Consider the following 15,999-nt stretch of genomic DNA (forward strand, 5'->3'; position numbering starts at 1 on the left):
CAGTAACCGTTATGACAAAAACATGAGCTGTGAATTATGTCATTAATAAATGCTTTCCAGACACTGGCCAGACGTATTTTATCATTCCATTGCATTAACGATGGTGAGAAATCAATATATACTTGCAAAATACCTATCTGGAATATGGTGTTATATCTACCATTTTTCAACACCGAATTCTCGAGAAATCAACAAACCAATCTTCAAGAATTCTCGAAAAGAAATTTTTGAATCGAAGAATTCTTGAATCTTGAAAATCGAAAAAAACTCGAGATACTACCATAAGCTCTAAAAGTAATCCATTCAATTGTATTTGTGTCAAATAATGCAAGCATATATTATGTTTTATTGTTATTTTTCAATGTATTGATATATTTTTTTTATTAATTTACAGGTGCTGTATGCTCGTCAGGCTACCGCCACGAACAGTACAACAGTACAACGGCATCCCGCAACGGTTGCCAACCAAACATACAAACAAAACATAAACAATATTTTCTTAAGCTAGCGTAAAAACGGAGAAGAGAAAAAACAAATCAAGATGCATATTGAAGTACAAGTCGCGCTTAACTTCGTGATATCGTACCTGTACAACAAGTTGCCTCGGCGCCGCGTCAACATATTCGGCGAGGAGCTGGAGAAGGCGCTTAAGGACAAGTTCAGCGGGCACTGGTACCCCGAAAAACCCTTTAAAGGATCTGCCTTCCGCTGCATTAAAACTGGAGAGCCTCTGGACCCTGTTTTACAAAGAGCATCGCGAGAATCAGGAGTCCCCGTAAGAGATGTCTTGGAGAATCTCCCACCTGAACTGGCTGTCTGGGTAGACCCTGGTGAAGTCAGCTATAGAATCGGAGAGAAGGGTGTTGTTAAGGTTTTGTTCAGTGAGGACCAGCAGGAAGACAGGTCTGCGGATCGTGAAGTGACGCGCACCTTCAACCCTGAAGCGCAATGCTTCAGGCCTATCGAAGCTGTGAGCGGAGGACTGGGGGCACTCAGCTTGTCGCCCAGGGCGCCGTTGCCGCCTTCTCTGGCGCCATCGCCCACTCCGCCCGCTTACCGCGGATCTCCTGGCCCCGCGCCGCCCTTCCTGCCTAGAGCTGCCGCACCTCTCACATTCACCACTGCGACGTTCGCCCAAACCAAGTTTGGCAGCACCAAACTTAAAACGACCAGCAAACGCGCCAACAGGTAAAACTAATTTCTTATTAATGCAATAAAATTTCAATGAAAAATCTCATATGCCACAATAATCGTATCAAGGTTTTTCGGTACTTAACTAGGATAAATATGTATTGAAGACAACAGACGATTAATTCAAGAACAAAAAATCTTATTAACTGGATTATCGTATCATATTTGTAAGTTATTTTTTTCGCTAACAACTTATCACTTATCAGTTCTCAATACATTCAAGAATTTTATGTTCTTTTATGAGTTGAGTAGTCAGTGACGTCCCGTGAGGGTAGGCAGATTGAGCGTTGCTTGGGGGTGGCAGTTACTCGAAGGGAGGAAAATCATTTGGAATATATAGAAATAGCTACATAAACTTAGTAATAATGAAAATATCTTTCCATTAAAAAAATCAGCTCACTGGTTTTATCGGATTCACGATATCTAGTTTACTTCCGTTGCCCTTCAACGTCCTTGGTGATCAGAAACCAGAGACCACAACACTTGGAGATTTGCGATTAGTCTGATATGTTATTGGTAATGTATCCATATAACACATTTCTTATATATCTTACTCATGAAAGGATGGTAAAAATAATTTATAAAAAAATGAGGCGGCATTTTGGCGCTGCCTAGGGGCGGCATTTTATGTCATCTAATATGATAGCAACCATAAAATAAATTGCAAATAGGCAGACATATCTTAGATAATATATATTATTTCTAGCATCGCTAGCTTTGTTAAAAATAGGTATAATATATAATAATGATTGAATCTCGTACAAACCAACTGAAGTGATGTCTATCACTTCGATAATAGGAATTTATATAACAATCAGAAAGGATCTCAAGTTACGCCTCGTTAAAGTGAACTACATAAATACTTTAAACGCCTATCTGACATTCGAGACTGCTGTAGAGCGTTGTAAGGGTCAAATTAAGGGCCCTGACATGACCCTGAAAGAAAATCACGTCTATTAGATTTTTTACACGCATACTACTTGTAAACTTTTGTAAGTCACCGTTTGCTTATACATAATATTATTGATCGCAAATCAATATTGACCTTCATTTTAAAAGTAGTAATATGAACCTAATATTTGTATATATAAAATCATTTTTTAAAACCTCAAATAATAAAAGTATAATTATTATTATATGATAATATTCTAGTAGGTAGTAATTTATTATGATCAAAAATGACAGCTTATTAATAGCTATACATACGCCATCCATTTATATAATATTATTATTGTATCCAAAGCAGTGACGTCCCGTTTGCGTAGTTAATAAAGGTACAGGCTAAGGGCGCGAGGTTTAGAGGGGCGTCAAATCGAGGAAAATCTCAAATAACTATTTTTGTAAATTGTCATAAATAAATTTAACGATTATAATGCATTATAAATGAAATATGGAATATATATCTGTACGCTGTGCTACTTTTATACATTCTGTATTCGTACCTATACCGCAATAACACATTGACACTTTAATTGTAAATGCACCTTATGGTTATCAACAAAAGGTCTATTTCCATTAAAGAGCAATAATTAAAGTGTGTATACACTATATTGGAATACCCGGTACCTATTATCAAGTATTATTCGTTAGAAATTTGGTTGATTTTTTAAATTAGTATATAATTATTTCCTGCCAAGTACAAAAAACTATTTCCATTTACTTCTCCACCTCTCTTGAAGAATATAGATACCAACTATTCAAACAAAGTGTATGGTCAAATGTTAGATTATGCTCAACATTATGAAGATTTTCATTTTCTTGAACGTACCATTAAAATAATACCTCCGAGAATTTACATATTTTTTTATAACATAATAATATACACTTTTGATTACCTAACGGATGTTTTTTTAATATTCCAGAATGTCACCAACGGAATTCTCCAACTACATAAAGCAGCGAGCCCTCCAGCAACAGGCCGCAGGTGGCGGCGGTGGACGATCCATGTCTCCCGGAGCACCAGACCCCTCGTGCTACTTCCCCGGAGCGCCCTTCCCGCCGCCCTACCCCCGGTACGCGGTTGACCAGTCGGGTACTCCGGCCCCCTCGGCCGGGGGACGTTATGCAGTTCCCCCGCCGCCGCCCCCGCCCGAGCAGCTGTGGGCGCCCCCAGCAGACATGGCGCCCCGCTACCAGCCTCTGCTCCTGGCGAACTAGCCGCCCGAAGACAGCGAGATTAATGTTAATAATGATAATCAACATTATTATTATCTTCCCCGCCCAACGTCGCTCGACTCGCGTCATACAATTATTGTTAACGATCATGCTCGCAATCGCATCTAGCCAAGAAAGGCTTCTGCGCCAGGTGGACACTGGTACCGCTAAAACACTCGCATTGTATTCATATAACAAGGCCAGGCTTCTAATTTATTATTAGAATCTCAAATGTGTACATTATCTGTCACATGTATTATTACAAGAATATAAGTATTATGCATCTGAAAGAAGACCGTCGCAATTCAAAATTTACCAATCACAGATTTTCTAATATTGTCCAAGCCCGAACTAATTTAGCCACTCTGACTATAATATTTTGAACATAGTTGAAAGTGATACTTGCAAAAATACAAACGTAACAAAACAATATATCTATTGAATAAGATCAGTACTTACCCAACACAGAACTGCAAGCTTTTGACTTATGACAGTCTCTAACTTCGTCAATAGAATACGAGTATGTGTATATTTTAGAAAAAAGCTCATCATGAATTTGAGCCACGGCAATATCACAACTTCCCTACTACGCCGGTCGTAGAGCCTTCCGTCGGTCAATACGCTTAAAATATTATAACATGAGCTAATTTTGAAGCTTTTTTAAAGATGCGATTGTGAGCCTGGTTTTATTCCTAAACACGAGATCTCTCGCGTCATTGCATCAGGCATGTGCGACGTAACAACCCAAATTATTGATCTTTAATAGATGTACAAGTGAATATTTTTTTTAATAACAATATTTCTTCACGAATACGTTTAAAAATGTATGCTTGAACAATAAAGTATTGTTAGTGCTTAGTACTGATTTTTAAAGGTGATATGTTATACATATTTACCTGCCCTTCACTTTTTACAATCTATTGAATGTTAAATTTAATTCATATTCAGTAATAATTATTAATTAATCAATTTATATTGTAATAAATGTATGTACTATTAAATGTCGTTTCAGAATTAATATAACTTACCAGTTTGTAAATTTTAATAGTCCGAATGATATGTTATCTAATTACTTTAAAAGAAATGATTTTGAAACGCGTTATAGAATGCGAGTGCTGAACGACGTGTGAGTATGTTTTAGGCGGGAAGTTGTACATGCCTGATTAGATATCGAAATCGCAGCGACGGCCGAAGGTTCGGAACCCCTGCAAATTAAAATCGTACGCGGGGGGGACAGGGACTTACGCCGTCGTCTCGCTTTCGAAATCATTATGAATATTATGGAGTTCCACCAAGCACCTTCGGTCGATAGTATTGGAGTTACTGAAAATGTGTAATTTATTTTTTCACCGGCTTTTACTAGTGCATATAAATCTAGATATATAAAAAAATGCAAAAAAAAAATATATTTAAAAAAAAAAAAAACATGTAAATTTATTACAATACATTTTGTATATTCGTAGACTCTAGAACATTTTTTTTAAATATATGTAAATAATAATATGAAAGACATACTTTTTTAACGTTTAAATAACAAAGTGAATCTAGTCGGGCAGCGGAGACGCAAACCCCTAATAACCGCATATCACTAGTTCTGTAGAGCGACCTCTGGTGATTGTCCGTTCTACCTTCCTCACGGACCATACGTCATAGATTAATTAAATAATTAATTTAATTAATTAATGTTTGTAGCTTAAAATTGCGGGCGCCTCGTTCGTCCGCCGACCGACTGCCCCCGCGTCCCCGCTCCCGCCTTTTTATTATTATTATTATATTAATTCATAATTATTATTATTATAGATTTGTACGGTTTCTTTATACTTTATTTTTTCACAGATTTTTTATTTTTTATTAATATGATATGAATAATATCGTGAATGTTGTATTTTTATTCCATAAATATAAAATTTTTAATTTTGTTATTTTGAGTTTGATTTTTTTACCCATTTCTTTACATCCAACGGCAAATCTATTATTTATTATTCCCAAATCCTTGTTTCCTTTTCAGTTTTGTTTTTACAATCATAAAAAAGCCAGAGACAAAAAAGCAATAATTATTATATTATTAACGCGCAAACAATTCACGCAATACTTTCTCATTCCATTTTTATACTTAGGTTTATAAAAAAATGTAATTCTCGTTATACCTATTATAATATTAATATAAATTTATTTTATTTTATTCGAAAATATTATGACTTAGATACTTCAATGGATAAACCTATAAATGAATAAGTTTAACCCTATTTTTTTTCAAATAGTATTTGACAATCTCATACTGTACTATACTAGTATACTATACGTATACACAGATTATGCAATGGTGTATTTAACAATCGGATCGCATAAATTGTTCTCCCAACTTGTAAGAAAAATAAAAAATTCACCACATCAAACCATCATTTGACATTATTATTTTTCCATCAACAAACAGCAGTGAGTTGTTGAATAAAAGTTTCTTCTAGAGAACAGTAAATAACTACTAAATTAAAACTAGCGCCGCAGGCAATAACAGTTTATTGTTCTTATTACACGTCATTCATAATATTTTCCAAACAATTTTGACGGTATATGCCGTTTAAAATATTACACACATTAGATATTAATTATTTTATGCGAACCGGCTGAATAACACCACAAAACATTGCTATATGGTAAACCAACATCAAATATTTTATCAAGAGTATATAATGTTTCCATCGTTTTAAATTGACTCCTAAATATACTGAATGCGGTGATAGGTATATAATAAAAAGGGGGTTTGAAGAGATTGTTTTCAGATCCAGAAACAACTTTAGATTTATATTTTAGCGATCATGACGTAAGGCATAATGTGAATCCTGAGCGGTGGTATCTCGTTGGTCAATTTCATATATATAAATACTTAATAATATAAAATATTTAAATTATGTATGTTTTTACACCTATTGACATGCTGATATTACTAACTTATAGCATAACTCTTGTCTAATGATATCTATCTATATACTCGTGTGGACGATTTTTAATAAACCTCTATTCAAAGAATGGTGTAAAATTTATCGAACTTGTGAAGATATTTTTTTATTTTGTACTCTATATGTATGTAAACTAATTCTAGTAAAATTAACAAGCACATCACAACACCGGTCGAGAGGCCACGTCAAACAAGTCGGTATGTGGATGAGAATAACTATCGTCAGAACAAATTTTAAATAAAATAATGAAACATTATAAAACCACACGTTATCAATAATAATTATACAAACTATTCAATTAAATTACAGCAATTTTAATGTTATCATCATATAATTTCTAAGAAATAATAGATAAATAAAAATAACTTACCTTGAAAACGAACTATGAAGCGATCACGAAACGTCTAGATGAAAAGTTTTACCCTAATTATTACCATGAGTTAAAACAATTAACTGTAAAATTTTCAAATATTATAACTTTGAATGAACCAAATTTTACAATAATATAAAACAAAGGGTAGAAAAAATGTCTAAAAATGGACTATAGCGCAAAGTTAGATACTGAAATTAGCATTAAAATTGCAAACAATCTCATTATTCAATATAAACAAGAGTATTTTTGGCCCTGTGTTTCGTAAAACAGGTATCTACAAGTATTCTGAATAAAAATAATATAATAAAACTATTGAAAACGTTAACATGTTTTCATTATAAAATAATTTTCTAGATTGTAATAATTATTCTTCTATTTATCTAGGTGTAAACAATTTAAGAGTTATGTAGGAACATTACACGTTTTACATAATTGACAACCTATAGGTAAAAAAACACCTTTTGTTTGTTTTATTGTCAGTAAATCATTATGAATATGATATGTTATATATATGGATGTGCTATCTAAAGTATCCTTGTTGTAGAATCATAAACATTCCAATAGTGGTTTTCTATAAATTATGATATTGCCAGTTGAACGAATCTTAACGATTCGGTTGATTCTTTGTATAATTAATTGGTTTCGTGTGGTTTCGGTATAAAATAAACGATTTGACGCTTTCCGCAAGCCGACTGATCGACAGTTGATATTCTCGTATACTAGTGGCTAGAGAAAATATATTTTTTCATATGTATATCGTGTACAGCAGGCACCGAGTGTCGACCTGTATGTCTGTACGTCTGGAAAACGTGCGTATATCTATAGAAATCCAGAATAAATATGTACGCAATAAATGTACCTTCTATCTGTATTCAATGTTATCTAATATAGTTGTAATGATTAATTATTCATATAAGGGTGTATACATACGATTTCCACAGAACGGAAATAACGGACTGGGAAATGGTGCGTGGAAATGAATCGACATTGCGTGCGAAATATTTACATTGTGACGAAAATAATTTTCAGAAACGAATCGATCAGATATTTTCGTTATTTCTCAATTAATTAAATCATAATAGAAGAAAATTACGCTTGCTGTGAGAAAAATCTATTATAATTCAACTACCTATTAGTAAATTTATATTGTTTTAAAATAAGGCCTCATGTTTGTTGACTGGTAAATTGTTTAATGCTGAATAAAAAAATATGTAAACACATCTATACAAGTGATCGTCTATAATCTATATGTATTAATTTCAAATGCAAAATAAATATATCCAGTGACCAAACATGTGGATTTGATTGAAATAAATTTAAAAGGGAAACTTTTATAAAAGCTTGTAATAATTACCAACACAATACGCTTTTGTTATATTAATACTAATCGTAGAATGTAGAAAACCCGAATTTCAGTCAGTCTATTTGTGATATCTCATTCTAAACCTGATAGTAGCGATTTGTATTTTATCATTGTGTATCATGTATAAAAAAATAAAACGCCACAAATCAATTATTAATAAAAATTAATGGAGCACTGCGCTTTATAAAAAATCATTCTCATATTTCTCACGACCATTCGGAATGAAAGGAAAATAGATCGGAAATTTAACGTATTGCAAAAAGACAAATATTATCGTCCAGTACTTTTTTTTTTAATTTTAAAATAATTGAATATACTTAATAAATAAACTAAATACCAATATTGTACAAAAATATTTAATTTATTAGTTAAACTAGAGTAATTTGAAAACGTTCATTTTCAAAGTTAAATTTATAGAACAATTTCTGCATTATTAAATTTTGAACGAAAAAATAGACAAAAAATACTTGATCTTTTTACTGCAGAGGATTTTTTATGACTAAGATGACTCAAGAAACAAAATGTTTTCCTGATTTTCTTGTGACTGTAAATTTCATTATTATTGTTTAGTCGATTAAGGAAATTCTCAGTCCGATCCATGCAAAAAGCCAAAGATATAAATAAATCATACGCTTCTGTGCTCAAACCTTAAATAAAATTCTTTTCATCGTAAAAATAAGAAAGAGTGCAAAAAATAGTTTACTAATAATGAATGTAAAGATAAGAAAAAATGTCTCATTCCAACCAGTCGATTCTCAAACTCACCGAGCTATACTGTAATTAATTAACAATTTTAAGAGTATATTTCTTGTATATTTAACAAACGCGTAAGTTGTGAAATAGTTGTATTAATGAAAAATTTACTAATAATGTTGTATTCACATAAATGTCGTGTATGTGTATATTCAAATCATACATACCATAATAGCTGTTCAAAACAAGTTTGTAAATTATTAAATGTACCTATTATACCGATGTATTAAAAATAATATCCTAAATAACGACTTCCCATCGAATGTAAGAGCAGAAACGCAATTTTAAAAATGCACTTATTTTACCATTTTTTTAAGATAATTGAAATATACTAACTTGTTAATCAAAAGAGTGAGATTTGTGTTGTCTTTGTGCAAAAATATTTTGATTACCTACTATTTATTATAAATTAATATCCAGTAAAAGTTATATTAAATTTTTCATAATGGCACATCTATCGAAATTCTTTTAAGAATGTTAAAAAAACAACAATTTGATCATTCATTTTTTCCAACAGTTTAATAATATTATTTTTATCACATTGCTTTCAAGTATGTAACTGAAAATCTTTAAATATCAAAGTAATTAGTTGTTGATATTATAATTTTTTACGGTTTTTATTGTAATTATGTAATAGTTAACTAATTATGTATTTCAAGTACGCTTATAAGTATGAATTTAGAATACATACATTAACTAATCATTATTGGTAGGAACCTAATAAATAATAATTCAGCAAAAAGATCAATACATTTTATTGGCGGTACATTATAGATTACGTCGATTGTTTCTAGATATGAATTGATTTTATTTAGCGAATAATCAAAAAACGTTTTGAACATTTACGTTGTACCGTGGCAACATTGTAATAATTACAATGAAGGCATACACGGGATAAACGCTCACATATTGCTTACTAAATTATTAAATTTATTTACTTTCACAATTTTAAATTTCATTAGGCATCATTTCAATCCAACCCACGCTGATATAAATCTACCCAGACTGCAACTACCCCAAGGCTACTCATTACACCATAATTGTGGGACTAAAAATCGGCTATCGTTTGTCTAATAATCTTATTCAAAAAACCCTACTCATTACAATATTAAAGATATTAATCTACTACAGTATAAAAAAAGTTCACATTTTGTTCACGACAAAGTTTTCAAAAAATATTGAAATGTGTCCCTTAAAATTATAAATAATTAAGGTTTTCAGCATCAGTTATACCAGTGGATACTATTTTTTATCCATTCCTGAATAGTGCAGCCATCACGGAGTGAAAGAAATTATTAATAAATCTTAGTTTTTCCTCTATCGTCTTCGGCGGTCAATGTTCCATAAATCAAATAAAACCCCATTGGCCAACACATAAAAGGGAAGGAATACAATAGAGGCATAATGGGTATAAACATAATATTATGTCGCTGAAACTTGCTGGGTTCAAATATATTATTATACTGTAAACTATTTGAAAAAAGCTTCCACCAAAAGTTCAAAATCAGCAACAAATTGTCGTGGCGCTTTTTACTTTTAATCCCTCGATAGGTATTTCTAGGAAAGGCGTGGAGTAAATATGTCTATCTTGCATTTTCTTTGTGTGTCCTGATTCGGAAACGTGCTTACAATGCGATTTTCAAAATGTATTAACTTCAGTCACATTGTTATAATAGTTTGATCATTACTATGGCAAATGACACCATCAAATAAATCTATTTCGATTCAAAAAGAAATTTTCAGTAGAATTTCCACTTATCATCACATGAGCTGGCCAATAAATACATTTTTTTATTATTTTATACCAATAATTTCGAAGATATATTCAACAGTTACTTAACTATTTAAATTGATAGTATTAACTTTATGACTGTAAACTTACTTACGTACAAAAATGTTCTATGACCATAATATTATCGCTGTTAGTTATGTAAATTAATAAGTGAAGACATTAATTATATGCATGACGAAGTTCTTGAATGAAATAAATTGGAAATTAGGTCAATAATAATTAAATTGTGGAATACGTTAGAGATTGATTTAAGAGAAAATGGTTCATTAGAAGGATTACATGGACATTTATTTTAAAAATAAATAATGCCTATTAATTATCGTTTAATAAAAAAAAATATTTTAATTAATTAATAATAAAAAATGCCGTAGTCTGTTTCAATTATTTTCACTCACTCATCTCTCATTATTAATAATTCATATTTGAAAATCTATCGTTTTTATTACAAACAAAAATATAAATATTTCCTTACTTTTATAATGTGAAATTGTAAATGCAAAGATGTACCTTATCAGGAATGGCTTTCGTATTGCTTTCGCTTCCTTGTCATCAGACACGGGTTAAATAATCAATTAATTTAAAAACTGATATTTTTACAAAGTATTTCTCGATGTATGTAGTTAGGATGTACCTATTAGAGAATAATCATGTATCATTTAATATAATAAATTTATACTCTCCCAAGAGGAAAGTAAGATTAAATAAATATATATATTATTATTAAAAATACATCTATATTTATATTCAAATAAAATAAAATAAAAGTATTTTCATTGTAGCGTTTGTAATACGCGCGTAATTATAAATGCGCTCTCTTTTAGGTGGTACCCTTTGGAAAATTTATCTTGGGGGATAAAAAGTGTGTAATTATTATTATAAATTAATTATGTCTTACATTTAAATAATAATAAAAATCTACTTCCCATCGTAGACCTATTTACTTTGATATTACGATTCATGATACGTTCTAATGATATTATATATTAATAGATATTATTATGACTTTATTAAATTATTATTATCAATAATTCGTAGGATATTGAACTACTGGGTGGTTACAAAAAAGTTAAATTTATAGTGAGAACGGAACTTCCCATCCCGTTTATTTATAATATAGTATATAATTTTTCATATTGTTGTACGAATTTTTAAGTTTATATTAAAATGTTTTGTGCATTCATAATACGTTGTTTTAATTGAATCCTACAAACAATCCAAAATCCTCCCCCTTATGACTAACTATTATACCTAATTAACCTAATACTGATTGACGCAGCGGTGTAGCTTCCTCGTCGCAAGAATATCCAAACCATTGAGGCTCAGTCGGTCAAGGACCCATAAATCTCATGCCGAAAATGAATTTTCTGTTTTAGAATCCACAAAAAATATAGATTAAAATATATTTCTAAATCTGAAAAAAAATTGGAAAAGAAGAGTTTAAAAAGGTCACAGCTAAAATTTGAAACTATCGGCTCGATATTTTTCTTGCTACGCCACTGGATTGACTTTGACTGATCCTGATGATGTGAAAATACTAATTCTACCAGAGACAAAAACCATAATATAGGTAGATGATACAATTTTCATATTTTGCTACAAAATGAGTTTTTTCAAACCATTTTAAAAGTACCGATATTGGTACAATTATCCAAAAATGGCCGCCTATCATATTACGTATTCAGTTGCTATTGCAACATTATGCATTTTTGTAAATTTATAGATACCTATATATGGTATTTTATCTACGCCTACCAGTGACGCCCCGAGACAAAATGCCGCCCATGGACAGCGCCAAAATGCCGCCCCATTTTTTTATATAACATTTTTATCAGTGCACGTGTCGTTTCTGGCCACCAAAGAAGTCGAAGGGCAGCGGAAATAAACTAGACATCGCGAACCCGACAAAAAAATACAGTCCTGTTAAACCTGTTATGTCTATGTAATAAATTTTAAATGATTCTCCTCGATTTGCCGCCCTTCGAGTAACTGCCGCCCCCAAGCGACGCTCAATCTGCCTACCCCCACGGGACGTCACTGATGCCTACCTACAACTTCCTAATAAGCTATTATAATCTATAATTCTATACTATAAGGCCGATAGTTTCTTATTGTATATTCCCGGAAAGCAAATGTTCTGAAACTTAAGGGGGTACATGCTCAGCGTACCTAACCGAAAAAAAAATCTTTTTTTTAAACGGCACATGTTCAAACACGCGCGTTATCATGATCTTACTCCCTACTTCAGTTTTAGTTTGTCAATTTATGGCTACGGCCGTATGTTGTAGCTTAACCAATGGGGAATGCCAAAAGAAATGGCGTATTTCAAAAAACACTACCTTATTCTTAGGTCAATAATTATTATAAAGCAATCATTATTCGTAGGATGTTTATCACATTTGAATAGACATAGACATAGCTTATAATCAGTATCTTTAGAATTATCTTCAAATGTGTTAATCTTGCCCATTTTTTGAATAATAAAATGCCTAATTCTTGTCAAATTTGGGATCACAGAGATTATCAATATAATTTTTTATCGTAAATATTTCACTATAATAATGTCGATATAAATCATACTGATGGTTTTATAAATGCGTTTAAAAATTAATAAATATAAAAAATCTTAACACCACTGCACATTTATGTACTGAAATATGACTATATTCTAAAACATTAGAGCGAGAGGTTTAAAAGAATACTATTTTATGTAATAAAAATACTTTATGCAGTCATCAAATGTTTAAAATAAATATAAAGGATAATAAGGCTTCAAAATTATATAAATAGATTATCTACAACGTTTAAGGAATGTCCAGGATCATGCTTTGAAAATAGAATAAAAGCTCTATTTTCACCCACGTCCGCCCTTTAGTGAGCTGAAATTTTTACTGAATATTCTTTCACCAATTTTTAGCTCAGCGTAAGTAGTTTGATGTCATTGTGTGATTTCATTCAAGAAATATGTGCATTTTTCTGTTTTCATACATTACAGAAATGAAATCAAATAGAAAATTTGAATTTATTGATATACGTTACCTCGTTTTGTATAGCTAGGTAGGTACTCCTAAAAACTAATTCTTAATAGGTACCTACATTATTCGGCGTCATCAAAAGTATGTCGGTTTGAGTTCTACTTTCTGGGATGAGATACCAAACATGGAATGGAACCCTCAATCGATCGCTTCAATACATTTGATATTATGGACATAGTGATTTTCGTCATCAGCGGTCATTCTAAAAGGCACCATGATTGACAAGATGAAAGCATCCATCAAGTTATCTCATTTTTAGGTGATGTCGAATCGATAAAAATTATGGATCTACAAACCAACATGTGAAAAATCATACTATCTGCTCAGATTTTCAGTATTTTCAGTAATCGGATGTTGTAACTATGTAACTACGAGGGGTGTTACCTAAGTTCGCGGAATGTTGGTGAAAGTAGCAAGTATTGGGGCTAAAATTATTTTTGTATTGTTAGGTCTTTTTAGGTATACCTACTTGTGGAATTTCAAGTTGATTGTTCCATGAAATCGCTTCCAATATTCAAAAGAACAAAAGTCCATGAAAATTTAAAAAAATAAATGTCAAATATTGAGTTCCGTCCAGTAGGTACTTAAATTCCCCACAAAATAGGGAAAAAGTGTGGAAACTATCCAAAATGAAATGAAATTGGTTTATGGCACTCTTTGTTGTGGTAAAACCATGATTTACAAAATGATCACGTTTATTTATCGCGGTGTTAGCACTAAATGAGTTAACTCATTTAGTGCTAACACCGCGACTGGCGCGTTTGGAGTCATTGGCCATTAGATATAATTAATGTGTTATTTAAATGTGGTAATTAAAAGGTTAGCAGTGATTGTGTTTTAAACAAGGTAGAGTGTCATTAGAAGATAATGAACGTTGTGGAAAGCCAAGTGACATCACTACACATCGTTTAAGGTCGTACCATCGGCTGGAAAGGTGATGGCAACAGTGTTTTGGGATTCACAAGGAATCCTGTTAATATCATCATCATCAGCCTGAATCTATCCACTGCTGGATGAAGGCCTCTTCAAGTTGCTTCCACTTCTCTCGGTCCTGTGCATTGCGTTGCCACGTACTTCCGCAGAACTTTATCATTTCATCGATCCAGCGGCCTCTAGGTCTACCTTGTGGACGTTTTGTACTTCTTGGATACCACTGGATGACTAGATTTGTCCAACGATTGTCTCTTCTTCGAGCTATGTGTCCAGCCCATCTCCATTTAAGGCTTTTAATAAACTCTATTACATCGCAAACCCTTGTCTGCTTCCTTATCCACTCATTCCTCTTTTTGTCCTTTCGCGTTATGCCCAGCATGCACCTCTCCATACCACGTTGTGCTACTCTAAGTTTCTGGATCTCTCTTTTACTTAGGGTCCATGTTTCACACGCATATGTCATCACGGGAAGCACACACTGGTTGAACACTTTGCGCTTTAGGCACAGTGGAAGGTCACTTTTGAAGACATTATTCAGGGGGCCAAAAGCACTCCAGCCTAGCTTTACTCTGCGAACAATTTCATCAAATATACATCCATCTATAGTTGTTGTCCCAGATAGATGTAGCTTTTCACCTGTTCGAGCTGAGTGCCATTGATGAGGATCTCTTTTTGGCCTGCAAAGCAGTTGAACATGACTTTCGTCTTTGTTACATTTATTTTCAAACCTACTTTGTTGCTTACTTCAGCGAGTTCCTGCATTCTGCTTTGGAGGTCTTCTGAGTCTTGCGAGAAAATTACTATGTCATCGGCAAAGCGCAGATGACTCAGGTATTCTCCATTTATGGGGATCCCTTTGTCATTCCAGTCAAGTTGCCTGAATAAGTCTTCAAGGGTAGCTGTAAATAGTTTAGGTGAGATTGTATCACCTTGTCGGACTCCTTTGCTGATAGGAAATCTGCGCGATGGTTTATGGAGATTTACAGATGCTGTTGCGCTACTGTATATATTATTGAAAATATTTATATAGCGTCCAGGGATTCCTTGTTTTCTGAGTGCGTCGAGTATTGAACATTTCTTTATCGAATCAAACGCCTTCTCATAGCCTATAAATCTGTTAATATATTATAAACCAAAAGGCACCAAGATCACAGGACAGTACAACGCTAATACATTAGTCACTTAAATGAATCTATTAAAGTAAAAAGGAGGGGCAAATTAACAAAAGGTGTTTTCTTACTTTATGACAACGCACCTGTTCACAAGGCTCAAATTGCAATGGCTGCTATGAGAAAATACGGGTTCCAGAAATTACCTCACCCACCTTACAGTCCTGATCTGGCACCTACTGATTATTACCTGTCTCCAAATTTGAAAGACTTACGTGGAATAAAATGATGATAATGAGTCCCTACAGGCAGCCGTAAACGGCCATTTTGAAGGCGAATCGG

At 32.6% G+C, this 15,999-nt stretch overlaps 1 protein-coding gene across 1 annotated transcript in view; it reads left to right on the forward strand.

Moving 5' to 3' along the window:
* Positions 1 to 4,729, forward strand: part of Tob (Transducer of ERBB2) — a 92,252-nt gene extending 87,523 nt beyond the window's left edge. The window contains exons 3-4 of the mRNA XM_085957525.1: positions 395 to 1,188; positions 3,054 to 4,729. Coding sequence (XP_085813651.1) covers positions 542 to 1,188; positions 3,054 to 3,348 — 942 coding nt within the window. The 5' untranslated portion in view covers positions 395 to 541 and the 3' untranslated portion in view covers positions 3,349 to 4,729. The remainder of the gene's footprint in view (positions 1 to 394; positions 1,189 to 3,053) is intronic.
* Positions 4,730 to 15,999: the final 11,270 nt, after the last annotated feature.

The sequence above is a fragment of the Rhyacophila brunnea genome, unplaced genomic scaffold (genome assembly GCF_057557595.1).
Source record: "Rhyacophila brunnea isolate RB1 unplaced genomic scaffold, BYU_Rbru_1.0 scaffold_7, whole genome shotgun sequence".
NCBI lineage: Eukaryota > Metazoa > Arthropoda > Insecta > Trichoptera > Rhyacophilidae > Rhyacophila > Rhyacophila brunnea.